Genomic DNA, 27,095 nt, shown 5'->3' with positions numbered 1-27,095 from the left:
ACGTTGTGATGAGATACAATGATTACTGGGCTTGGTCAAGCAGAAAATGAAGAAAGACACATTAACACAGAGAAAAGAAATGGAAAAGTGATTTCAGTTTAATAGACGGTGCTGAGATATTTGCATGTTCAAGCTCCAAGCGTTCCATAAAATGCTTGTGTCTGTTTGCAATATCCAGTTCAGTAATAGCTAAAATGCTGTCAGCAAGTATTAGCTTGGTTAATACTTTAAAGGCTAAATATATTGATTTAAAGTTGCAGACACATTTAGTTACACCCTAAAAAATCCACCCTAATAACAAAAAAGGCAGAACTTTTTTGAAATCCAACCTCTGATTTTAGTACATTTATTCAGGACCATAAAAATGTCCCTGTTAAAAAATGACTACTTTTAGCAAAATCCCCAATAGCCCAAATATTGGGTCTCCTAGCAATCATTTGAAAATAGAAAAAAAAGCCATGTTGTTTGAATTCGTATTGTACTTTCTGTAATATCTTTCCTTTTCTTTAAGATAGATAGGGCTCTCTACCTTTGATCTGAGCTTGGAGTGAGATTTCAGTCGCTGACAGCAAAATAGCTATTCTAAATAATTTGATACATTTTATAATTCCTTTATTTAAACTGTGTTATATGAAAATAAAAAGATTCTGTCCTTTTCATCATATTAAAAATATGTTTGATACCACCAATTTCCTTTATATATGATAAGTAAAATGCAGTCTGGTATTAGTGATACTGATACAATAAACCTAATGTGTTTGTTGAATGTACAAAATAATGTAATTGCTCTATAACAGTGGTTTTCAAACTTCCTCCTCAGGACCCACTGTCCTGCATATTTAGGTGTTTCCATACCTCCACTAACCTGACTTAATAGGCCTCAGCAGCCCTTGGTGGCCGCTGAGGAGGAATGCAATTATCTGCTGCAGCAGATAACTGTCTAAGAAGCTAACGCAGACTATTGTGTAAATGGTACTTGTACAGTATAGAGACCAAAGCGCTTTCAAGTACATTCAGTCATTCACCAATTCATTCACACACTAAAGGTAGAAAACTACATTGTAGCTACAGCTGCCTCAGCAAAGCAAGTTTGGTTTTTAGGAGAATTTGTCTGTTTGTCTGTCTGTGTAAAGGATAAACTGAAAAGTTGTGGACGGTTTTCAATAACATTTTTAAATAAGGTGTCCCTCATGTTAAGGAACAACACATAACCTTATGGTGATGATCCAGATCATCAGACAAAATGTCCTGCTTGGTGGAGGGCTGCACTCTCATAGTGCTTTTCTAACTGTCGATATTATTTATTTTCAAATGTAGCACAATAATGAACATCTAGTGCTGATGTTCAAGAACCAAAACAGGGACTAGTATCAATCACTAGGTCTCCTTAATGACATTTTTTAAAACTCCACTGAGACTCTTATAAAAAAAAAATATTTATTCATTTAATATTAAGACTAAGCTTTTCAGCAAAACACTTCCCACATGGGTTTAGGGTTAAAAAAATACATGCTCAATCGTTAGTATACTGAGGACCTCTAATTCTGTGGGCTTACTGTTCTTCAAAATATAGACTTTAAAATCATGTTGCACTCTGGTTCTTTATAGGCTTCTGATAAACCGGGATTTTTTCTGTAACAGAAAACTAAAATTGGATAATTTTCAAACAGGAAAAGGATGCAAAATATCTGTCTATAAAACACAGAAGTGATTAACCAGACAAAATCAACCTTCCATGGCAATCCCAGTTCAAAAACCTAAACCCTATAGAAAAGCTGCTGAATAATGTAGAGCATAAGGACCAAGGCTTCTGGGTCATCTACAGAGATTGGGAAAGAGGATGGGTGAAAGTTCCCTCTCTTTGAAGGCTCCAAACTAATGAAATATTATAGTAAACTAACCTCACTACCCATTTGCAAAAGGGAGATTTACAAACACAGATGGCCTCTAGTGATTGTATTAATTACCAATATATTCTAACATTTTACACATTTTTATCCGATGGGTCTGCATTCTTAGATATTTTAAATTAGAATTATGCATTGTACCAAAACTTCACCAGATTTTTCAGGTTAGCTATCTGTTCTTACATCCAGTCCTTCTTCAGCTCTCTGTATTTTGGACTCAACCACAGTAATCCAGGGAGAATGTTATGATTCTGTAGGCTATCCTCACCATCATCAGTAGAGTTCCTAGAAGTCATGAATTTATTTTAAAAGATGCTCCAAAGAATTTTCAGATGGATGAACGCTGGAGGCAAGTTTTGATGGTTCAGTTTCATTTGCAGGGAGAATAGGAGGCAGTAGGGTCATAGCAGACGAAAAGAGGTTAGATTTCTTTTAAAATCCAATTTGACCAATATCTCCTCACAGCTAAAGGCTATCTGAGACGAAAAATGCATAAAACCTACATTAACACATTTCAGATGCCGTTTCAGTAGCACAATCTGGAAAGAATGAGATTGAAAGTTTTATTTCCTAATGCTCTATATAATGTTTGTGGGTAAGGTTCAATAAAATTTAAATGCCCCCCCAAAAATAAGAAAAACACTAAGAACTTAATTACCAAGAACATCTCTTATTGAAAATGTTTGTCATCTGCTGTTTTCTCACAGCATCTGTGTTTATTTATTGCAGCTGGATACCTCATACTTCAGGCTAGATGCCATTTGAAGGAAGGAAGCCAAAACTGATTACTGACAGCTTCTGCAGCACAAAAGGAGCCAAATATCCTGATATCTTTGCAGAGAGGTAGCAGCCTTCATGTCTGAAGGTTGTGTCTGTGCTGCCTGATCAAAAACTGCCAGGTGGTAAATGAAAGAGAGACACTGCTTACTCTTGTTTAACATGAGCTGGTGAAGTGAAACATTTATAACACGTGTTTTCCTTTTACAGAACAAAGACAATTCTGTCTGTTTTAAATGAAACTGATGCACATGAACATTTAAAAAAGTGGTTGGTCATTGATGTTTACCCTCATATGGAGTTTTACTTAGAATGCATGCATGTTAAATGGATCTAAGTTGTAAATTGCTTCTATAGTTGAGATAAAACAATATAACAGATAAGGTAAAAAGAAAAAAAAAAAAAAAAAAAAAGAGCACCAATGGTTTTTGCTTCAAATTCTGCACGAATTCTTTACTGGAGTACCCTGTCAGACCGGTATACCCCATCAGACCAGCATACCCATAGTCAATATGCACGGCAAGAAGTCAGATTTGCATTTAACGCTTTATTTTTGTATGGGAAATACACTTTCAAATACCTTAACGGGCGTGTATCCCTTTAGTCGTACAAAAAACAATTTAAGGTCAGACACCAGCAATACACATTGCTCCCCCCTACCATCTCGTACAAATAGAAAAAAAATGCTATTGGTTGAAATTCATAGGAAACACTACACATTTCTTGTCATTACAAGGAGCAAAAAAAAAAAAAAAAAAATATATATATATATATATATATATATATATATATATATATATATATATATATATATATATATATATATATATATATATACATATTTTGATTTTTTCTATATAAACTGCTCTTTTTAAACCAGCCTCAACAGTTTTTGTAATCTTTACATCTGTATGTCTTTAAAGGTCGGTTAAACCCAAACTAATCATTTGTCAAATATATTATTTGTTTTACAATTTTTCAAAGTTTAAGTCTAAAAAAATTCCATGCTTTGTTTTGTTTTGAGGACAAAGGAAGGCTTTTCTATGTCAAGGTCAAATGTCCCAGCAGAAACACCAAAGCATCTGTTAAATCATCCAGCAGGCCTCTGGCAGTCAGATAGAGGGTTTTATTTTCCTCTCTCGCAGTCCAACAAGCTGTTTTGATTTATTGGTCTACCACTTTAAAACTATTATTTCTGCTGACTTCCACTGCTTAATTACCGTACAAACCAAGGAAATGACCCCTGAAATCACTTTGCTGTTCTTTTAAGGTCTTCTACAGCTTTGTGAACTTAAATTACTTTAATTTTCATAATGTTAGGGTGCTGCTAGCTGATTGCTGTAACAAGGTTTGAACATTCAGATATTTATAAAGCTTTAAATTGCTGTCACCTGGTCTCCCCTAATTATGATTTAATAACATATACACTTAATCAAGATTAGATCTGAAGGTTATATTGGAGCTTTAAATATATAACAAACTTTTTTATAATACTTCTTTCCTTGAATTTATGTTGGTAATAAACATTTCTTAATTCATATTTTAATAAATTGTATATTTTTCTTCTCATTAGAATGATATACACTATATTGCCAAAAGTATTTGCTCACCTGCCTTGACTCACATATGAGCTTAAGTGACATCCCGTTCCTAATCCATAGGGTTCAATATGACGTCGGTCCACCCTTTGCAGCTAGAACAGCTTCAACTCTTCTGGGAAGGCTGTCCACAAGGTTTAGGAGTGTGTTTATGGGAATTTTTGACCATTCTTCCAGAAGCGCATTTGTGAGGTCGCACACTGATGTTGGACGAGAAGGCCTGGCTCTCAGTCTCCGCTCTAATTCATCCCAAAGGTGTTCTATCGGGTTGAGGTCAGGACTCTGTGCAGGCCAGTCAAGTTCATCCACACCAGACTCTGTCATCCATGTCTTTATGGACCTTGCTTTGTGCACTGGTGCACAGTCATGTTGGAAGAGGAAGGGGCCAGCTCCAAACTGTTCCCACAAAGTTGGGAGCATGGAATTGTCCAAAATGTCTTGGTATGCTGAAGCATTCAGAGTTCCTTTCACTGGAACTAAGGGGCCAAGCCCAGCTCCTGAAAAACAACCTCACACCATAATCTCCCCTCCACCAAACTTTACACTTGGCACAATGCAGTCAGACAAGTACCGTTCTCCTGGCAACCGCCAAACCCAGACCCGTCCATCAGATTGCCAGATGGAGAAGCGCGATTCGTCACTCCAGAGAACGCGTCTCCACTGCTCTAGAGTCCAGTGGCGGCGTGCTTTACACCACCGCATCCGACGCTTTGCATTGCACTTGGTGATGTATGGCTTGGATGCAGCTGCTCGACCATGGAAACCCATTCCATGAAGCTCTCTGCGCACTGTTCTTGAGCTAATCTGAAGGCCACATGAAGTTTGGAGGTCTGTAGTGATTGACTCTGCAGAAAGTTGGCGACCTCTTCGCACTGTGCGCGTCAGCATCCGCTGACCCCGCTCCGTCAGTTTACGTGGCCTACCTCTTCGTGGCTGAGTTGCTGTCGTTCCCAAACACTTCCATTTTCTTATAATACAGCTGACAGTTGACTGTGGAATATTTAGGAGCGAGGAAATTTCACGACTGGATTTGTTGCACAGGTGGCATCCTATCACAGTTCCACGCTGGAATTCACTGAGCTCCTGAGAGCGACCCATTCTTTCACAAATGTTTGTAAAAACAGTCTGCATGCCTAGGTGCTTGAATTTATACACCTGTGGCCATGGAAGTGATTGGAACACCTGATTCCAATAATTTGGATGGGTGAGCAAATACTTTTGGCAATATAGTGTATTTACAAGTACCAGAAAGTTATTTTTTAATTTTAACCTCAGTATATAAGCTTATTTCTGCATGATAGCTCGAGCTAAGATCAGAAATACACTTCATAGTTGGAATGGAAAGGAAAAGTGCGGTCAGCAAGGAATGGTCAATGGATCGTTATCTATACCTAAAACTAATAAGTTTTCAGTGATTTAAGTGTTAATTAGTTAAGAAATAAAAAATAAAAAATTTTCGTCGCAAGCAATGAGTGCAGGACCAGACATTTTTGCCCAAATATAGTAACACCTCACTCCTGACATCTTCCGACAGTGACGTCATGGTGCTCTAAGCCTAGCGCCATTCTTCCCGCTTTACAAGCAAAATCAATGGGAGCTACTAGACACATCTGCAATCAACAACAATTATTTAAGATTTCGAGAGGACTTCATCATTGAAATTCGCAAGAGCTATGGTTAAATTGACAATGCCAATGTGCATGGCAGTTGGATGTTGTAATACATCAGGTAAAAATGAAAAAAAAAAAAAAGAAGTGTTATTTCACCTTTCTGATTCGTAATCCACCACGAGTTCGTCGTTGGATTTCCAACTTGAAGAGGGAGGATTTTGGAGAGAGGATCAATATGTAGCCAACATTTGGAAGACGAATGTTTTCAAGATGAGTTGTAAAATAGCACATTTTGACAAATACCAGATACAGCATTAGGACTTGCTCAACAGCCGATATCACACCGTGACGTCACATACCGGTAGGATGCAGTAGTGCTCTTTGACAAACATGGCTGTGTCCATAAAGCACATTCAAATGAAATTACTCTTAATTAAAAACACTAATAACTTATTGAACAGTATGTAACAATTTCATATTTCAAAAGTTTGAATTCTGAATATGAACAGACTTCCTTTAAAGTATTAGTACATTAAATAGATTTTGGTTAAGGGCAAAAACCAAACAAACAATTTAAACTGAAACTGTTTTGTTCTTTTTAAAACTTATTTCACCTTTTGCTATAGGAACATGTTCCATAGGGAGTTTACACAAAGGAACCATACCTCACATATAAAAAGTGAAATGGCTCTTTATTTTTTGGTTTATCCATTGTGTATTTCTCAGTAACTTTTTAATCATATCTTGTAGTTTTAAACACAATTTGAATTTGACCATATCAAAAAGAACAGGGATAATAATGAAATACAAACCTATTTAAAGGCAAGACATTTTAAGAAACTGATACCTCAATTCAGAAACAATTTATAATCATACAAATTACAGAAATTATAACTTATTTATACCTGATGTATCCAAACCTGGAAAATTGATCATTTAATGTTCTGTTTTATAATTGCTTCACCTGTTACCTTATAGTCAAATCTCCATCAATTCATCACCAGTCATTTTCCTACTCCTGTATAAATGCCAGTTCTCTTTGTTACGTTTCAGGTCTTATGTTTTATATCTGTTGGTTTGCAATTGTTGTGAATTATGGGTTTCAATTTTATTTGGCTGTATATATCTTTTATTAACCTTGCATGCTCTTATGATGATTAAAACATATAGCAACATGTTAGAAATGTAAGTGCAAACATTATCATAGCAGTAAGTGTTAGCGATAAGTAGTAAAGACACCTAGCATTTCAATACACCAAACACATAGCCCCCCACCTCCGGAAACTAGGGGCTGTACTACAGACAAGGATTTCATGCAGCTAAATTCAAGATGACAGGTCAAGATCATTCAGCCACTGTCAGTAGCAAATAATTTAGAAGGATGTCGAGGTTTGTTAGGTTTTGTTGAGACCATTTCTGGACTGCTTCTCTTGCTGGCTTCCATGTTTAGATGCTGCTGCTCTTATACCAACATAATTAACTCAGGACCAGGAGGTAAACATGGTCTATATACTGCACCCTAGTAGTTCCGGACTGTACCTTTAGGTTTGAAAGGAAAAAAACGTTACAGAGACATCGTTAATAAATTGGTTTTTCGGGAATGTTACTTCCATCCCTGGTGACAAATGAGAATGGTTTTGGTTAAATTTACAGTTCATTTCTTATTTATTGTCCCTTTAAGAAGCTGTTCTGTATAGCAATCTCATATAGAAAGCACAAAGCCAAAAGTTTTGACCATTTTGAGCTAAAAGTTGATACATTTAAATATTTTGAAAAAGTCAGATTGAAGGCTGCAGTATAAAGATTAACCAGATAATATTTTCTCAGGGTGTCTTCTTTCCCTAGCTGGTACAAAGAGAGTGGCTCACCGCCCTAGGGGAATAATAGTTTCATTTTCCACTCCTCTCAACAGCTCCCAGGTTTGATTGAGTTCATATTTGAAGGTGATTTGGTCCCTATAACAACCAAGGATATTCACTCTTTCTTATCCTAAAAAAATCAATTCTAAAATAACTGAGCACAAGCTACCTACAAACCACTGTAGCTTTTATTATTATTATTTTTTATTTGCTTCTTCTCTTACGACGAGTCTTAAATCACTGCATTCAGTTTTTAGTTTCTTTATTTTAGTGGTGAAGGACCAGATAAAAAAAAAGAAAGAAAAACCTATCTATATGGTTTCCTTTTCATCCACAGAAAGTGGGACAACAAAAAGCAGATGTGTTTATTCATGTTTCCTATTTATTTTTAGTTTTATACATTTATTACTTTTATTGGTGGGGAAGATGGAGACTTCAGAAGTTGAAGTAGTTCTTCTCTGAGTTGATTTTCATTATTGATTCATTTTCCACTCACAAACACCATTGTAACAAAAACAATAACTGCTCGGTATGTTTTTTGTTTTTGTCTGGGATGAAGCGCATCCTGTAACATTCAGCCTCACAACCCCAACATTTCACAGTAAATAATGGAGTGAGAGTAAGAGCATTCATTACCCAGTCAAGCTGCACACTCCTTTCTCCTAGGTGCAGAATGTGGAACATGCTGCACACTCAAGCAGGATTTGGGAATGAAAGGTAAGTTAATGAGTTTTACTGCAGACAAAATTGCAGTTGAGAAAAAATTGTGAGAAACACGTAGAGAAGGGTTTCTTAATGGTGTTTGTGTTTGTACTGTAAAGAAGTTGCTGTATAGAATTAGTAGGAAGAAAGCACTTTTTTTAGTAAGACTGATTGTGCTTTCCTGGCTGTTGAATGCACATAAATCTCAACTTCTGCTTCTGCTTTAGCACCATTTACTCATGTGTATATACAAATATTTTTAAAAAGCACTATTTTAAATTTTTAAATATTTTAAAAAAGAAATTATTAATCTTTCCAATATTTCTGTGGTTTGTCAAACAATTTTTCAATTTAAATGGAAAAAAACCTGAGAGAAAAAATTGTTAATTGATCTGATCAAAAGATAAAAGCTGTCTGAGAGTGTTTACCTTCTGAACTGAAGATACAATTGAAGTGTCACTTTTACATTAAAAAGGGTCAGCTCAATATAGACTTGTTTAACCTTTTACTTACATTCTTAAAGTCATGCACCTCCACAACCTCCTTAGTGCCGTTTCCCATTCTAAGGATCTCAGTGAGGTCGTCTGGTTTGATCTCCACCACACTCTTCATCTCTTCACCGTCCACCACAGCTTTAAACCCATGGTCATACACCTGCAATGATATGAATAACTCATCATACAATAGTTGAGGTCATTAAAGAGATAGAACATTAAGACGTTTTTTTGTTGCTGAAGCCCAGCTAAAATATGTGTCAAACATAGCTATGGGCCTAAACAAAAATTCTCTGAAAGGTTCTTAGATAGCTAATTCAAACAAGCCTGGATCACACTGACAGCTGATCTTTAAATAAAAAGCAAAACAGAAACAACGTTCATGGGAGAATTGTATTGTAGGATTTAAAAAAAATAGAGAAAAAAATAAATAAATAGAGACTCGCTTTAACAGACCCCCTCCCCTAAAATAAATAAATAAATAAATAAAAGAAAGAAAAACGTTGACAAAATAATATCAAGAGAAACACCAGCTAGTAGGGTTACATTAATCTTTGCATCTTATTAAAAAGAAAGCTAAATGAAAACAGAAGTGTCAGATATATAAATATCTGAAATGCAAAAGAGGCTTATGTTACACAAAGAAGCTGTTTAAAATTAATGCGACAGTACTGTGAATGTATTCATAACCTGCCGGATTTATTTTTATCTCAGCCAAATGTTTTAGATAAGCAAAAAATTTAAATTATTACACAAAAAATAGATCAAAATAACTTATAAAGCAGTTTTCTTATACATATGGTGGGAGCTGAAAGAGATGTCCAAGCAAGCACCATTCATACAAAAGTTAAAGTTTCCTCGACTAATTTATTATTTTTTGTACCATCTTTATTATTAACAACTGTCATCAAGTGTTTTTTATAGGTCAGTGTTTTGCAGGGCTGTGAAGGATGACTTGGCCTAGTCTTTGAGGGTTTTCTGCACGCAAATTTTTTTAAAAACGTTTTTTTGTTTTGTTTTTTTGAGCATTAACAACTTGATTAAGGTAACACCACAGTAGCTAACATATTTAACTCAGACTTTGGCTAGGTCCCACTACCGTCCCATCTATCACTTACTGTTAGATGAACATTAAACTCAGGCAAACAAGGCCTGCAGAACTACAGATTGTGTTCTGGGCTCTTCATGAACTCCTTGATAACATATTTAATATGTTCTTAATGGAGTTTGGTTTTCTTTCATGGGAAGTTTTAATATTTGTAGCAGGAGGACATCTCCTCATGCTCCTGGAGGCAGGAGTGTTGGCTGCAGGGGCAGTGTCAGCCAATTGCCTCTGGGGGGCACCCTATAAAAGGGGAGTGGTGGCATTATCGGTTACCCTCTTCCTCTGGTTCCTCCTCTTTGCTTCCGGGTCGCCTCGGCTGCTGGTTAACGGTACAGGTAGGTTGCAGTGGCTGCTAGTGCGCTCAATGGATAATTGTGGTGCTGATGTGCATGTTTGGTGGTTTGTTAGACAAGACGTTCCCGGTTACAGCGCTCGTGATCAGCGCGTCAATCAAACCTGGCCGTAATCGGCAGCTTTGCCTCCGTCCTCTTCCTCAGTGGGATTTCTCTGGTGGCCGGATCGGTATGTATGCTGTATGACAATCTGACTCATTCACTTCCTGCTCCTCCACAAAGTAGTAATATTTTGTTGACAGGTCTGTGTGGGGCCTGGTGATCTGGGGAATTCCAGCGGCGTTAACTTGGGAGAAACAACACAGCTTTGACACGTTCCAGCTGCAGCTTTTTGATAGCTCACGGCAGTCGGACGCCTGAGCTGTGGCTCCACCTCGGTTCCAACTGTTGTTTAACCACGGCGGTGCGGTCTGAGACGCCTTAATCAGCCGGTATCGTGGCTGGTTAAACTTGGAGCCCGCCTGCAGCAGAAATTGCCCTCTTCCAGCAGCATAGGCTGGGCTGGATTATTCAAAGGGCTGTTTATGTGACAACTGTTCAACCTCTGTTACTGGACTGGTTCTTGATTGTTATTATTCCCGGTATTATTTTTCTTATCCTGAGTTTATTCAGTTATCTGGGTTGCCTGAGTCCATGGGGAATTGCATTTTGGGTTCCAATTGTTCCTGTGACTCTTAATGTTTGTTTTTTTGGGTTATTCTTTTTTTTTTGTTCTCTCCCCTTATAGTGTGTGTGTGTGTGTGTGTGTGCGTTGTGTGTGAAAAGCTATTTATGCCCCTCTTTGTCCTTTCAGTTGCTGAGAGCTGACGTGGTGGTTCCTGGTGTCCTGGTGGTGGGGACTTCCCGTTTTGGTGTGCAGTGCCGCCCCCTTCTAGTCCATTGTTTTACCGAGTGCATGTGTGTAGTGGCTGCCACGAGTGATTTGGGGTGTCTTCCTTTCTGTTTTGCTTTATCTACTGGGATCACTTCGCCTCGACCCACTCCATCAGGTAAGCCTCAGCACCTGAATCAGGCTCCCCCCTCGCCTTCCCGTGTGTGTGGGTAGTATATTTTAACAAGACCTGTTATTTTAATCATGTTTAAATAAAGAATTGCTGTTTTTTCTAAATTATAACCACGTCTCTGACTCTCTCTATGGTAGAACGGATCTACGTATCCTACCTTTAAAATTAATTCTTTGGGTGAAATTCCCAAGGTGGCGTTGTTGGTCCATTAGAAATCGCTAGTATCAGGTTCTCTTTCCTGTATACACCACCTGCTGCCACATTCTGTTTAACGTTCAACCCAGAGACCTTAGAAATGGCTTCTGGACAAACAGACATTAATTTGTATTTATTGAATGTATTTGCAGCTGGACATGCTGTTTTGCTTCATCATGTCATATGGGTTCTTTTTTAAGTGATTTCCTAGTTTTACAGGTCTGGTAGTAATTTGGCATAGCTGTGACTACAGAAACAAAAATGTGGATGATGATTATTTAATAAAAACAATAACATTTAAATGAAATTTTTTACTCAGATGGTTTGGAATTTTTTTTTGCTTTGATAAATTAAATGACCACCAACTTAATGAAATTTCCCTTTAACCCTGTAATGCCAACTGTATTATATTTGATACATACGGTTTCTGAAATGTTTTGCGTCTGTCACCTTTTGCATAATTTAATGGTAAAAACTTTGCTCAAAACCCTATTGTACACAATCAGATATACCTGATAACAGAGGGCAGAAGACTACACAAAAAATAATCTTGACTTATCGCATACTGTAGTAATAAATTATTAATATCAAAAATGTATTTCTGTTTTTTCTTTTTACATATTTTGTTAAAAGGCCAAATAAGGACTTCAAACCAAAAAAAAGTAATTTTCTGTTTTGTTTTATTCTTGGATCGGGCTTTAAAGGGTTAATACATCCCATTGGGAAACAAGGGACCAAACAAAAACACAGGCAACAATAGGCTTCTTATGTATCTTTGCCCTAAATGTATAACATAAAATGTGGCAGATGTGTTAGCCCAATAACAGTTGGCCGAAAGAGAGCTGTAGTTAAGGTGCTGGAAAAAAAAACAGGTTTGGTAGCTGGTCTGAAATGTTGGCCAAAGTTAGGTCTGAATTACTTTTTCTGAACCATTTCATATTCAGCATTTCATAATTTTAATGTCATCAGTGTGTTGAGTTGTGTGAAAGCTGGTATGGAACAAAGACATTACACTTTCAGTTTGCTGCAAAATGAAAACAATTGATTTAAGACAACTTTAACCCCACTGCCCAGAGTGTCCTTGATGCTGCAGCCCAGGAGAACACGCAGGAGTCCGGAGTTAGGTCAGGCAAACATATCAGAGCAAGAAGGCTCAGAAGTCCAGGAGTCCAAAGCCAGGCCAGGGAAACAGATCAGAACAGGAACAGGCTGGTTCAGAGGTCCAGGAGTCCAAAGACAGTTCAGGCAAAGCGTTCAGACTGGAACAGGCAGGCTGAGTGGTTGAGAGGCACATCAGGTCAGAATCAAGTAATCAGAAACACTGATGAATGCTAAGAACCCTCTCTCCACTGGCAGAGAGAATAATCTGCCCCTGATAACTGGATGTAAGCGCCTTAAATAGAGGCAGGAGCAGGTGGATCAGATGAGCAGTGGCAGTTTTGGACAGGTGAATATAATAAATAATTAAGCCAGTCGTCATGAGAGGTTTTTTGTTTTTTTACTTTGTTAAATCAAATGACCAGTTAATGAACTTTCCTTTTAATGCTTCTCATTGGGAAACAAAGGATCAAACAAAAATACAGGCAATAATAGGCTCCTTATGTATCTTTGCCCTATAATAAAAAGTAAAACATGGCATGCGTGTTACCCTTATAGCAGTTGGCCGAAGGAGAGCTATGGTTTAGCTGCTGAGAAAAACATGTTTGGTAGCTGTTTTGAGATGGTGGCCAAAGTTAGGTTTGAAATACTTTTTCTAAACCATTTCATATTCGATATTTCATGTTTTATATGTCATCAGTGTGTTGAGTTGTGTGAAAGCTTGTATGCAAAAAATGCATAACAGTTTTAGTTTGCTGCATCGCTCAATTCTCCTTGGAGACAAAATGAAAACAATTTATTTAAGACAACTTTGCTATGACTCTGTTTTCCAATCATAGCCTGAGAACCATTCATGAGTTTTCTGCCAAACTTTTAATATTTAATTTAGACTTTAATGTGAAACCCCATTATTATATAGGGGTCATATCCCCCATGTATGAAGCGCTTGACTCTACTGTTTCTTGCTCTTCTTATCTCCATTTCTGTTCTCTTTGGTTCAAACGACGTGGTGATACAATTTTAACAGTGAACAGCTTTAAAATATAAGAATTTCACGCCTATTTTTGATTCCTCATAATGCAGTAGGAAGAGGAATATCTCAGTGTAGCAGGAAAAAATTTCCCCTTGAAATATAATTTATGTGGTGAGTAATTTAAATACCTTTAAAAAGTATTATTTTGGATAACAGTGATTTGGTGAAGTCAAATATTTGTGTTTGCAAACTAAAAGGTCACATGTAAAAATGCACTTTTAGATTTTTGCCTCAAGAAATCATAATAAAGACATTTTAAATCTCAGCTACAGTTGAGGTTTTCTCTCCAGTGTGTTGCCTTTAAGCGGTGTTGTTTATCACAACCACTCGCTTTATGTACTGTTCTTGGACACGCATGGATAGCTCTTAAAATTCCCTGTCTGAAAAAATGATTCACGCCCACCAGCTGAAAATATGCTATTAATATTTATGTGAGGGTTGTGTTATGATGAGAAATATATTGCTGAGTTCATCTTCATCTGTCTTAGTGGCAAATCAGAGCCTTGCCAATGAGACGCATGATTAATGAAGATACTCGGATGGGGAGTCCATCAGGATTTATATCCCCCATCAGAACCATCTCAATGTCCTCTAATGTTCTAATGCAAAATTAGCTTTCACTCTAAATGTATCCACTTATTTAGTATTTAACTTGCTTTGTATTGGCATTCTTGTACACAGCTTCTAAGACATGTGCTAAATGTGCAACATTACAGAAAATGATCACTAGACCTACTCTTTTTCTGTGGGCGAGAAAGGAATCATGATGTCCAAATGGGATATAATTCCTAATGGATGATCACTGTCAGAATGGCACAAGCCAATAAATCTCTATTAAAACGGCTTGCAGAGGACTGCGCTCTGAAAAGAAGTTGAACAGAAAATTGTCAAGAGAAGGCAAATTAAGATGGGCTCGAAATTTAAGTGTCAATTGAGCAGTTATAGATAAAATAGAGGCTATTAAACCCCTTGAAAGTCTGTGCGGTGCATTAAAGTCCTATTTGGGAATTTCTTTTGTATTAACATAAAGGTGGGAGTTAGGGAATAGATTTGGGGGGCTTATTGATTTATACTAAAACAGTGAATTACATTTTCAGCAGGCTGTCTCGTCTGATGAAAATCCAACAGAGAGGATCTACCCAGCACACCGGGTTGAAATAGATAATAATGTATTACAACAGTTTGATTTAAACTGGTTCAATAGCAAAAGCTGCTGCTGTGCACAGTAATTGGCATTCTGAAAATAGAAATGAATAGCCTTTGTAAGGCCTCTTTTAATACCTTTACTCAAGAACATAGGAAAAACCTTCAGTGTGATTTATGCCACTTTGGTTAGGAGCCTTTTGCAGAATATTGTACAGAATATTGTATTTTACCTTCCTGTATTGAGGACTGACTCTTTTAAAAGCTGTTGTGAACATAGTACATTATCTAATGCATATAAATACCAGTTTGTCCATGGTGGTGGTGGACACAAAGCAGAGGAAAGCCATCGGGGTTGACATACAGTAACAATAACAAGTGACTGCAACCTCAGTTAAAAAAGAACATGAGAAACTACAGAAATACCAGGGGCTCAGAGAAGATTTGAAGAAAATCTTGAAGTTCAAGGCATCAGTGGTGCCCATTGTCATAGGGGCGGTGACCCTAAAACTTGATGAGTGGTTACAGAAGATCCCTGGAAATACATCAGACATCTCTCTCCAGAAAAGTACAGTTCTAGGAACAGGAAAGATACTGCGCAGAACCCCCCCAAGCTCCCAGGCCTCTGGTAGAAGACCTGGACGTTGAGGAAAAAAGGGAAACCACCCGCGGGCAACTGTTCAAAAGTTTGGGGTCACATTGAAATGTCCTTATTTTTGAAGGAAAAGCACTGTACTTTTCAATGAAGATAACTTTAAACTAGTCTTAATTTTAAAGAAATACAGTCTATACATTGCTAATATGGTAAATGACTATTCTAGCTGCAATATCTACATAGGTGTATAGAGGCCCATTTCCAGCAACTATCACTCCAGTGTTCTAATGGTACAATGTGTTTGCGCATTGGCTCAGGGTAATTGATGATTAGAAAACCCTTGTGCAATCATATTCACAGATCTGAGAACAGTTTAGCTCGTTACAGAAGCTACAAAACTGACCTTCCTTTGAGCAGATTGAGTTTCTGGAGCATCACATTTGTGGGGTCAATTAAACGCTCAAAATGGCCAGAAAAAGAGAACTTTCATCTGAAACTCGACAGTCTATTCTTGTTCTTAGAAATGAAGGCTATTCCATGCGAGAAATTGCTAAGAAATTGAAGATTTCCTACAACGGTGTGTACTACTCCCTTCAGAGGACAGCACAAACAGGCTCTAACCAGAGTAGAAAAAGAAGTGGGAGGCCACGTTGCAAAACTGAGCAAGAAGATAAGTACATTAGAGTCTCTAGTTTGAGAAACAGACGCCTCACAGGTCCCCAACTGGCATCTTCATTAAATAGTACCTGCAAAACCCCAGTGTCAACATCTACAATGAAGAGACGGCTGCAGGATTCTGGGGTTCAGGGCAGAGTGGCAAAGAAAAAGCCATATCTGAGACTGGCCAATAAAAGAAAAATATTAACATGGGCAAAAGAACACAGACATTGGAAAGAGTAAGACTGGAAAAAGGTGTTGTGGATGGATGAATCCAAGTTTGAGGTGTTTGGATCACAAAGAAGAACGTTTGTGAGACGCAGAAAAAAGGAAAAGATGCGGGATGGTCTGGGTTGCTTTGGTGCTGGTAAGGTGGGAGATTTGTACAGGGTAAAAGGGATTCTGAATAAGGTAGGCTATCACGCCATTTTGCAGCGCCATGCCATACGTAGTGGACAGCGCTTGATTGGAGCCAATTTCATCCTACAACAGGACAATAACCCTAAACACACCTCCAAATTGTGCAAGAACTATTTAAAGCAGAAGCAGGCAGCTGGTATTCTATCGGTAATGGAGTGGCCTGCGCAGTCACCAGATCTGAACCCCATTGAGCTGTTGTGGGAGCAGCTTGACTGGATGGTACGCAAGAAGTGCCCATCCAACCAATCCAACTTGTGGGGGCTGCTTCTGGAAGCATGGGGTGTAATTTCTCCAGATTACCTCAACAAATTAACAGCTAGAATGTCAAAGGTCTGCAATGCTGTAATTGCTGCAAATGGAGGATTCTTTGACGAAAGCAAAGTTTGATGTAAAAAAAATCTTATTTCAAATACAAATCATTATTTCTAACCTTGTCAATGTCTTGACTCTATTTTCTATTTATTTCACAACGCATAGTGGTGAATAAGTGTGACTTTTCAGGAAAACACAAAATTGTTTGGGTAACCCCAAACTTTTGAAGCTGTAGCAAGAAGGTTTGCTTTTTCTGACAGCATGTTCAGAAGCTAGAGGCACTATGAGGACATAGGCCAGTGCACCAGGAGACGTGAAGGAGGCCGGTGGAGAGCAACAAACCAGCAGCAAGACCGCTACCTACATCTCTGTGCAAGGAGGTCAGAAGAGGCACTGTCAGAGCCCTGAAAAATGACCTCCAGGAGGCCACAAATGTGTATGTTTCTGAACAAACAGTTAGAAACCGACTCCATGAGGATGATATCAGGGCCTGATGTCCACAGATAGGGGTTGAGCTCACAGCCCGTTCCTCAGACCTGAATCCAACTGAGCACATCTGGAACATCCTGTCTCGATCCATTCACCAACGTCACATTTGAATACTGATCCTTCTTCTGTCTGTTTTAAGGACATTACACCAAAGTTGGTAAATAGCGTTGATATTCATTGATGATGTTTTGTCTAATTATGTTGTCCACAAATTCAACTTTATACAGAACAAAATATACAATGAAAATGTCATTAATTCAGGTCTAGTATATGTTTAACATACACATACATGTTTTCTTCCTATCCAGTAGGAAAATCTCAAGCAGCAATTTGGTAAAACTCCAGCCACCCATCCATGCGACCTCCCATCTGACCTGCAACTTCCTTGGCAAAGATGGTTATAAAATGGATTTCCACCTAGTGGGGTGTCGTCCCAGGGAAAGCTGTAAAAAGAGATGCTCTAACATAGTAGAAGGGTTTGAGTACCTTTATTACCATAGGGGATAACTTAACTGAAACCAATGCTCATGCCAGATCTCTTATGGAAAATTGCTCACTGGGGAGAGGAGAGACTAAAAACCTCATAGGAAGATTCATGGAGTTGCAGTTTGCATGGTAAAAAAAATTCCCCACAGAAGCAAAAGTAGATCCTTGGCTTCTGTAACTGGGTGGGCACAGCCTGAGCAATATGTAACAGGAAGGCAACTACAAGATAGCAAATGTTGAAATCAGAAGCACTGTGAGCAGAACAGCAGGCATAACCTGGATATATGGACACAAAATATAGCTAGATATAAAAAAAGAAACATATTAGAAGCCCTGCTATCTAAGTGTATGTTGAGGAAGAAGGGACAATATGTATTAATTTGGTAGTGTTCCATTATATTAACAGAATTGAGCAGTCAAAAATACATCATGCTCTGTAGAAAAAAACATAGTTCAAGGCCTCATAGTGGTTGCAATTTTATGTTCATGGTCACACATGGCAAATTTAATGCATATTTCAGAAAATAAATACATCCGTACCACTAGAACTACTAAGGGCAAAATAGGACAGAAACATGTGGCAAGTGGATCATGGCAAGAATATAGCAGAAAATACAGTCAGAGGTTTGTGGTGCAGCACCAAACAAGGCTGGCACCAACAAATCAGAAAACACATGAGAAATGCTGAGAATCTCATTCTACACCTGATTGAATATGATTGCATATTACTTTCTACTAGTCAGCTGTGAATGAGACAGTGATTGTGACAAATGAATAAATCAGATGATGCAAACAAATTAATGCAAACCCTACTGCTGTGCTCTGCCCCAAATTAGAGCTCTGCTCCACTTTCCTGAATCGGCCACATTTCACAGGTTTTCTCATCTCAGTGACAGCAGAGCTAAAGCCATCTGATGCTCTTAGGCCCCTGATTTAGAGAAAATAGAACCTGTGGGTGGGTACAGGCTTAAGGTAGAATTTGAAAAACAGATCTACATAGGCAGGAGCAATGCGTTAATTAAATTTACTGCTGTATCATTTAACCAGGAATTCCACAAATTATCACAAAGTTTCAAACACACCTGTGTCTACACTCTGGTGTCTAACAAGAAGCAGATATGATTATAATATCACATCTGTTGTCTGAAAGAACTGAAGCATGAGGCTATGGTAAAAAAAATAACCAGCGATCAGAAAATATGAAGCACAGGAATAAAATAAAAAGAGAGATAAGACCAAAATTACTCACAGATACCCTTTCTGAAGTAATTTAAGAACGCTGACTATCTCTAACAATAATAACTCAATCTGCATGTAGGCTATTAACTTTTCTGTACAAACACGTCATTCCCCTGCTGATGCAGATCTGCAGCAAATAATGGTGCGTCTAACAGCAATCTATGTTTATTCAGTATTCTCCTTTCCAAATGTTGTGCTACTACAAAGCAGGAAAACTGATATGGGGAAAAAATATATAACATGCCCATGAAATACCTATTCATTCTCATAACATACTCATTTGTGCCCACGAATTACTAATTTGTTGTCTCGAAAAACTAATTTGTGCAAAAAAACATGTTCTTATTATGTATTATTTTGTGGTCACAGTATAAGGGTGCACACAAACTTCTAAAACATAATCCTCCTACACTGCAACCTCTGTAACAGTTACAAGGATAGTCGTATCGAGTTTTATTTTAGGCATAGCATAAACTTTAAAGAGATTCTGATCAGCCTGACTTTGCAAGGTTTTCTCATTAGTGAGGCATTTAAATAGAATATTGACAGCCGGGTATGAATGATGACCAGATGTGTGCAGGACTGTGCTGTAAAATAACACCTGCTGCTATCCAATTGGTGTTTGTCTAGAATATTTCATGTTTCAGTTCAAGGTCCAATTGAAGGAGGAAAGGATGCAAATATGTACATGTGATCGTGCAGAGTGATCCAATTAAACGGTGTAACAGTGTATTCATTACTTGTCTCATAGTATGATGCTCACAATTTGTAACAGTATGGCAGATATGATCACTGTGTGGATAAGAGGAGAAAAAAAGTCACCTTCTGTTTTAGAGTAAACAGCTTTAAAATGACTAGAACTGAAAAAAAAAATACTATGACTATTCAACTAAGGAGACCTGAACCCTCAAAGAACACAAAGCGACTTTCTGATCATTAACTAGAGCTGAGTTTAATCAAACCTCAAGTTTATTTTCATCTGCAGTGGCACTTTACGCAGGCAGGGCTTGTTATGTTGCGTCATTACGGATATTCTAGCTACTGATTTGTTTCGGTTTGCATCTGTTCTTTTACTTCCCTGTACTGTTACTGTTTATAACCTTTTTCTTCATCATTCACGGCAGTCAGATTCTCTGGCTCTGATATGATCAGAGATCCTCTGTTACTTGGTTGGGCAGAAAGCCTCAAAGAACGTAAGTTACACGAAGGCTGGACAGACATACATAGACGTATATAGATGTACATACAGTAGACTCCATTCTGCTTTGCCTTTAACCGACCAGCGATAGACTCCAAGGGTGAAGCCTATAGGCTCAACCTTTAAAGTGCTGGTCCTCCCTGGTTCCTATAGCTGAAAAAGGGTGATTTGGAGGTCGATTTCCCAGTACCAGTCTGTGATGGGCCACTCAGCAGGCGTCTGTGGAATCAAATGTAGTCAGTGCTGTGATCGATCGATCTATCTATCTATCTATCTATCTATCTATCTATCTATCTATCTATCTATCTATCTATCTATCTATCTATCTATCTATCTATCTATCTATCTATCTATCTATCTATCTATCTATCTATCTATCTATCTATCTATCTATCTATCTATCTATCTATCTATCTATCTATCTATCTATCTATCTATCTATCTATCTATCTATCTATCTATCTATCTATCTATCTATCTATCTATCTATCTAAAGATCTCACTGTTTACATAAAGGTGGGAAAAAAAAATGTAAATTATTTGTGACAATTCTAAGCTGTTTAAGATGAACATATTGCACAGTATTTGTTAAGCACTTACTACCAATTGCCTATTACAGTATATATTTTAATTAGGGTTACAAAAAGCAAGTATGAAAGTGAAAAAGTGAAAATGTGACTCATTAATTAAGTAAATGTATTTTTTTTTTCTTGGAAGCACAGCTTTTTCATCATTCTCAAAGTACAAATAGCATATATTAATCAGAAATCACATCACTCTATTGTGGGGAGTTCTTGACTTTGTAATCTTTAACCTCTGTGTCTAAAATAAAACAGGTTAAATAAAATCACCTGACTAGAAATCTCATTGCAGGGCTATAAATAAGCTGTTCATACAACTAGTTTTACATGTTGCATTTTTTTAGGTTCATGAAGCACACATAAAAAAACAACATGATTAATACCAATAAATAACATCCCCCAACAAAATCTTAACATTGCAAAGGAGCTAAAGTGTCAAGAACAGACAGCAGTAATAAAGATGGAATTAGTGTCATGGAGTGACTATAATATAGTTTTCCAGAGCCTCTACTACTTACTTAAAACAGTTGGGTCAGCAAGTCAAAATAGATACTTTGGACAGTTGCATCTAAAAGTATTCAACCCCCGGCACTTAGATGTTGTTGCAAAACTCAATAATTTTCAATAGCTTGTAAAAGAATACAAAAGAAGGACTTCAAGAGGCTAATAAATGACTGTTATAAATGTTTCTTAAACAGTAAACACTGAATAGGGTGACCATATTTTCATTTGGGAAAACCAGGACACCTTGGCAGGGCCGTGCAGAGACCACTAAAGGGGCAGGTGCTAAAAAAAAAAAAAAGGGCACATCTTATCGCATTTTAGGACAGAATATTAACAAAGTCACATAGCTTTCAGAGTTTAATGAACAATGATAAATTACAAAATTGTGAGACATACAATCAAAGCTAAGGGAAACACAAGAATAACAGCCTAATGTCTGTATGATAAAAATACTGAATCGATAGATAAGAACAGCTTTTCCTCACCTGGCTGTCTCTCCCGCTCAGTAGTTCTTCAGAGAAAGGCGCGCCGCGTCCTATACTTTCCTCCGTTTAAACCGCTACTCTTTGCTAAAGTAGAGAAATTATACAACGTTCAAAGTTTTCCGTTGTCTGACAAGTAGCAAGCCTACTCCAGTATTGAAAGAACAAATATCTCATCATCGGGATTTGCTCCATGATCAGAGGAAATGTTACTTGGCAGAACAGTTGTGAAAATTTGAAGTTCAGTTTAATATAATAATACAACTCTGTGAATAGTTCTGTCTGAAATTAATGAAAATAGTTGTTTTAATGGTTATTGAGTCAGATATGTGGCGGTAATGTTTGGTTTATCTAAAGGTTTTTATCTGTTACTGTGTAAATGAGTTTGGCTGTAATTTAAGGACAGATTCTAATAGATCTGCAGAGTGGGAACTATAAATCTGATAGGATTTTTATTTTTTTATTGTTGTTTTGCACAATATGCTTAACTAAGTATTTTTTGTTGTTGAATATTAGAGATTTTGCAGATATATTTTGTAGATACATTGTTTAGATTTACTTATATATTTCTAACCCTTTTATAGAATAGAAAATCCCTTTACTGTCCCACAATGGGCAAATTTACAGCAGCAGAAAGATTATTGAAAATGGTCACACACAAATGAGGACCTTAGAAAAATGTATAAGAATAACATAATAGGGAAGAGTTAAAATATAAAAAATAAAATTCTGTAAAGTGTTTTAACAATATAAAACTGGAGAATTAATAACCAATATGCAGCTATGGACATTTTTACAGTAATGGATATTTGAAAATAGCAGCAACATCAGAGATGTGCAGAATGACAGCAGCAGGTTATTTAACTGACTAAGGTTTCTATCATTATATTTGATTTTATTTGTTCCTGCTCCCGCTGGTTGGAACCTTTATTCCACTCTGGATTCTTGTGAGTGTAGTCTTTGTTCACTTTAACTTTTTAAAAAATAAATAAACATAAATAAACAAACAGTTTTGAAAACCTCGGTATTCATTCTTTTCCTGCTTTGTGTGTCAACTTTCACGGTTGCTAAGCAACAGAGCATACGCCGGCAAAACCCGCCGAAGGGAGGACCTGTTCGAATTTACAGCCAGAACTCTTCCGGCCTCCTTATTTTCAAGGACTTCGAAGGATCCAGTCTAGGTAGACCGTGTCCTTGGAGGATGCAGCCCAGGTTTTCGAACAGAGCCTCTGATTAAGAACAGGGCTGCCCGCACTGACGCGGCTCAGGGATTACGTCACACGGAGCGTCGTGCGCAGTGAAATCAGGACATTTCCTCACTTTCTAAAAAAAACCCGGGACGCCCGGGACAGGACGTGAAATACGGATATGCCCCGGGAAATACGGACGTTTGGTCACCCTAACACTGAATTCTTCTTTAAATTACTATTAAACTTTGTGAATGACTTATGCAGTCATTCAAAGGCTTTATTAGCTGCAGTGTTTGACATAAAGTATATGACATAACCAAGAAATGAGAATGATGTTTTGTGGTAGGACAGAATTATGGTTGAGTCAACAAAGATAAAAAAAGGGTAATGCTACGGAAAGACAAAGGTACTAAATGGATCTAGAGATGCAATGTAAGCCAATATTAAACCAGGTTCTGGAAAAACAAGTACTGCTTCAAACTCCTTCAAAACAACGAACCTTCAACACACTTTTAGAGACCAGCAGCAAGCTTGTTTGGGGGTAATCAATGACGTTTCAGTTTCCACAGGAGGCAACTTACTGAATACCTTAGGCCTCGGTGCCAGAACTCCAAGATGCACACCAAAACATTGTTTACAACTTAATAAATGAGCCAAGAAGGTTTGGGGATTCTGTCCCTCCATGCAGGGCCAGTCCAAGCTTCCATGCGCTCCAGAGCAAAATTTAATTTTGGACACCTATTTTACTCTATTTCTGCTAATGATATTGATTGCTGCAATCAACTGTTTGGTAATCAAATACTTACACACCCACCAGAAATTAATTGCAGCTTTGGCAGAGCTGTTTAAAGTCTGTTTCAAGGACGCAACTTACTAAATACACCTGTATGCTTTGTGTAGGGGATATGTAGATGCTGTAACCAATCTGTACATAAATGTGTCCTGACTGTAATGCTACTATCAAATGAACTTTCCATTTACTATATTACTCGAAGGCAGTGTTGTTTGTGTTCAAGGTAATAATGTCAGTATTGCCAACTGGTTAAAGCTCATTGCATTAAAGCTAGTACCGTCTCTTTTACTCAAATTCCATATTACAATGTCATGTTAACAAATACCACACTCTGAACACATGCTGAATAAACTCAAAAATGTAAAACTTCCTTTTAGTTAGAAAATATTTAACCACTATAATGATAAACTGACTCAAGATGGTTTATATTTCTTCAGTCTAAGGCGATATGCATAGTTCCCCACTGCTTATAGTTAAAAAGTGGGAGATAAATGCCTGAATAAAACTGGTTACCAAAGAGATGCAGTCCTCCCTGTACATAAATATTCTTTCCTAAAATTAAAAATCTCTACTAAAAAATGTATATTTAACGTGAATCTTCTCTTCCCCCTGCCTACATTTCTGTAACTCGTATTTTGTATTAAACTGTCTTCTTTGATACATCTGACCATTCTTTGAAAGGCCCTGTAGCCCTCTGAAAATCACAGCCCATGATTCCTTGAATCTGACATTTCTGAATTCAAAGGACTTTCCTCTTTACATGTGAAGGCTCTCACTGCAGCTGTAAGAAACAGCCTCTCATCTCAAGTTCAGTGTTGAGTCCCAAACGTCTCACCAGCCTTACAACATCTAAGAGCATGCTGAAGTGCAAAAACAAATCTCAGAGATGGTTTATAAGAAAGCATCAGTAAGGCAACAATACAGTGGTGTATTTGGCTGGACAAAGCTGAGAAATGTACTTGAACATTTCAAAGTTGTGCAGAAAGTGAAGCTACTGTACCACAGTGAAATGTGCACCAGATGTAAAAGGAACATTTCTTGTAAAATACATGTGATTCATTTAAAAACCTTCCTTCCAGGGTCTAAGATAGCTCTCAAGAAGTACTCACTTCATAAGATCCCTCTGACTGTGGAGCACAAGATAAAGAATTCAGATTCACACCAAGAAAAACATTCAGGCTCTGGAGCAAGAAGCCTTCACAGACAATGGCTTGTTTATTTCCTCTGTTCAAGGTTTCTATCTGAAGTGGTTCTTAACAACCCCCACCTTGAGGGTTTCAAGCACAGACTCACAGGGAGAGGGAGCGAATGAGTAGCGGCAGCCGGAGCCAGTCCTGGAGGCTGTTTGTGCGAATGGGTTGTGGTGTGCCACCGGAGGACATTAAGCAAAGGTCACGTAGATGTTGTTACAGGTGAGTGGCTCGCAGTTGGCTCTGGGTTTGTACGTGTGTGTATGTGTGTGGAGGAGGCAGTTGTGGGAATGAGAGAGATGAGCTGATGACAATATGTCCTCTTAGTTGTCCTTGAGGGGTAGAAGAAAAAGGCTTCAGTCAGGCGGAACTGGATGGTTGTCACTCATGGCAGGGTGGTAATGGCCGTGGATGCTGTCGAGGGGGTGGAAAGTTTGAGGATGTGGGGGTGAAAAAATGGCATGGGGGCTGCACATTGCACAAGGCCTCCTGGGAACCATAGGCAGCACTGTGATAGATCGAGGTGGGCAGCAGCTATGACAGTCTTACCACCTAACATTGTGTCCTTTTGGTTTTAGTGCTTTCCAAGTCTTTGCTGGTTTGAAAACAGCAGCACTTGTGAAGCCTTAAACTCTATTTGACAAAAACATGTCAAAACCAGGCCAGTATTATTATATATAGAAAGACTATAATATAAAATATCATATTTGTGAATACCAATACACTTACAAAAAAATTAAGGACTACTTAACGATATATAAAAGAGACTATTTGTAATTGAAAATAGTTTTTCCTTTATATTTACAGAAAAAATACAACAAACTCATTAACTGCAATTTAAATACTACAAAACAGCAAAGATCAGGAAAACTATGCTAAAAATTAACAATAAACACAATTTAATAGTTGCTTTACAATAGATTTTTTTTCCCAGCGTCTAATTGTCAGTACACTGTCACAAGTACAGAGCAATGAAATTAACTCTCTGCATTTAAACCAATCCTTTTTGGGTACAGTGTGGGGTTAAGGGTCTTGCTCAGGGAGCCAGAGTGGCAGTCTGTGGGAGTGGGGCTTGATCTCAGAACCTCTGGATTTCAAACACAATGCCCTAACCGCTAGGCCACCACTCATCCTAAATATGGGTATTTCACATAGCCTACTTTACCATAACTTTTCTATCCTACTTAAGATGAAAAACATGATGCTATTCAGTTTATACTATACATAAATGTTATATTCAAATAAGTGTGATTAATGAGGTCTGAAATTCTTTTAAAAAAGTACAAATTAAGTGTAACATCTTGGTTTAGCTAACATATAACAGTGTCACTGTGTATCACATGCTATTAAACTACGAAGCAGTCTTACAATATAAGGTGGCATTACTTTGAATGCCACCTTATGCCACGAAATCGCATTACTTTTTTCCCTTTAACAGCTTAAATTTTCCAATGAACCCAGAGTTAACCATCAAAAATATGCTATAGGAAAGCATGAATATATTTAATAGCAGAAACTTTGCGTACTACTATAACAAAAGTCTGAAAAATAATCAATTAAACCATATTCCAAAAAAGGAAAAAATAATTTTGTTCCAAATCTATTATTTTAACTTTACTTAAGTGAAATACCCTGCAAGGTGTTTGCTTTAGCCACAGTTACAAATAAGTTTTATTTAAAAAAAAATAAACTGAGGCTTCCTGAATGTTTTTTTTAGGTGAGAATTTGATGGTTAATAAGGTCAGAGGAAAAATATTTCCTTAGAAGCTCTAATGCAAACAAAACAGAAAATAATATATATCTATTTTTAACCTTGTCTTAAATTAGCTTTTATGTTGTTTCTGATATATACCATATATATACAGTATGTTTGGTACTCATACGCCTATAAGCTTTTCAGTCAAACAGGAGCTAATGGTACTTCATATAGTGTGTAGAGCAAGCTGTAAGATATTTGAAAATATCTTTAGTCCTTCGTTTTTAATTTTCTTTAGGTTTAATATATCAGAGAAATGATCACCTCTGAAATGTCAGTCAGCGTTTTTTTTATCCTGCCTTAAAAGGCCTAATGAGTCAATTAA

The 27,095-nt window shown here is 37.5% G+C and overlaps 1 protein-coding gene and 1 long non-coding RNA gene across 2 annotated transcripts in view; one reads left to right on the top strand and one right to left on the bottom strand.

Moving 5' to 3' along the window:
• Positions 1–27,095, bottom strand: part of tnmd (tenomodulin) — a 103,020-nt gene that overhangs the window by 28,672 nt on the left and 47,253 nt on the right. The window contains exon 3 of the mRNA XM_038289552.1: positions 8,967–9,107. Coding sequence (XP_038145480.1) covers positions 8,967–9,107 — 141 coding nt within the window. The remainder of the gene's footprint in view (positions 1–8,966; positions 9,108–27,095) is intronic.
• Positions 10,351–11,052, top strand: LOC119786294. The gene is made up of 3 exons (XR_005281170.1): positions 10,351–10,387; positions 10,461–10,574; positions 10,648–11,052. It is a non-coding gene; the product is annotated as an uncharacterized LOC119786294 (long non-coding RNA).

This window comes from Cyprinodon tularosa, unplaced genomic scaffold (assembly GCF_016077235.1).
Source record: "Cyprinodon tularosa strain WSP-4 unplaced genomic scaffold, ASM1607723v1 ctg27, whole genome shotgun sequence".
Classification (NCBI taxonomy): domain Eukaryota; kingdom Metazoa; phylum Chordata; class Actinopteri; order Cyprinodontiformes; family Cyprinodontidae; genus Cyprinodon; species Cyprinodon tularosa.
This window is presented reverse-complemented; position numbering and strand designations above follow the sequence as displayed.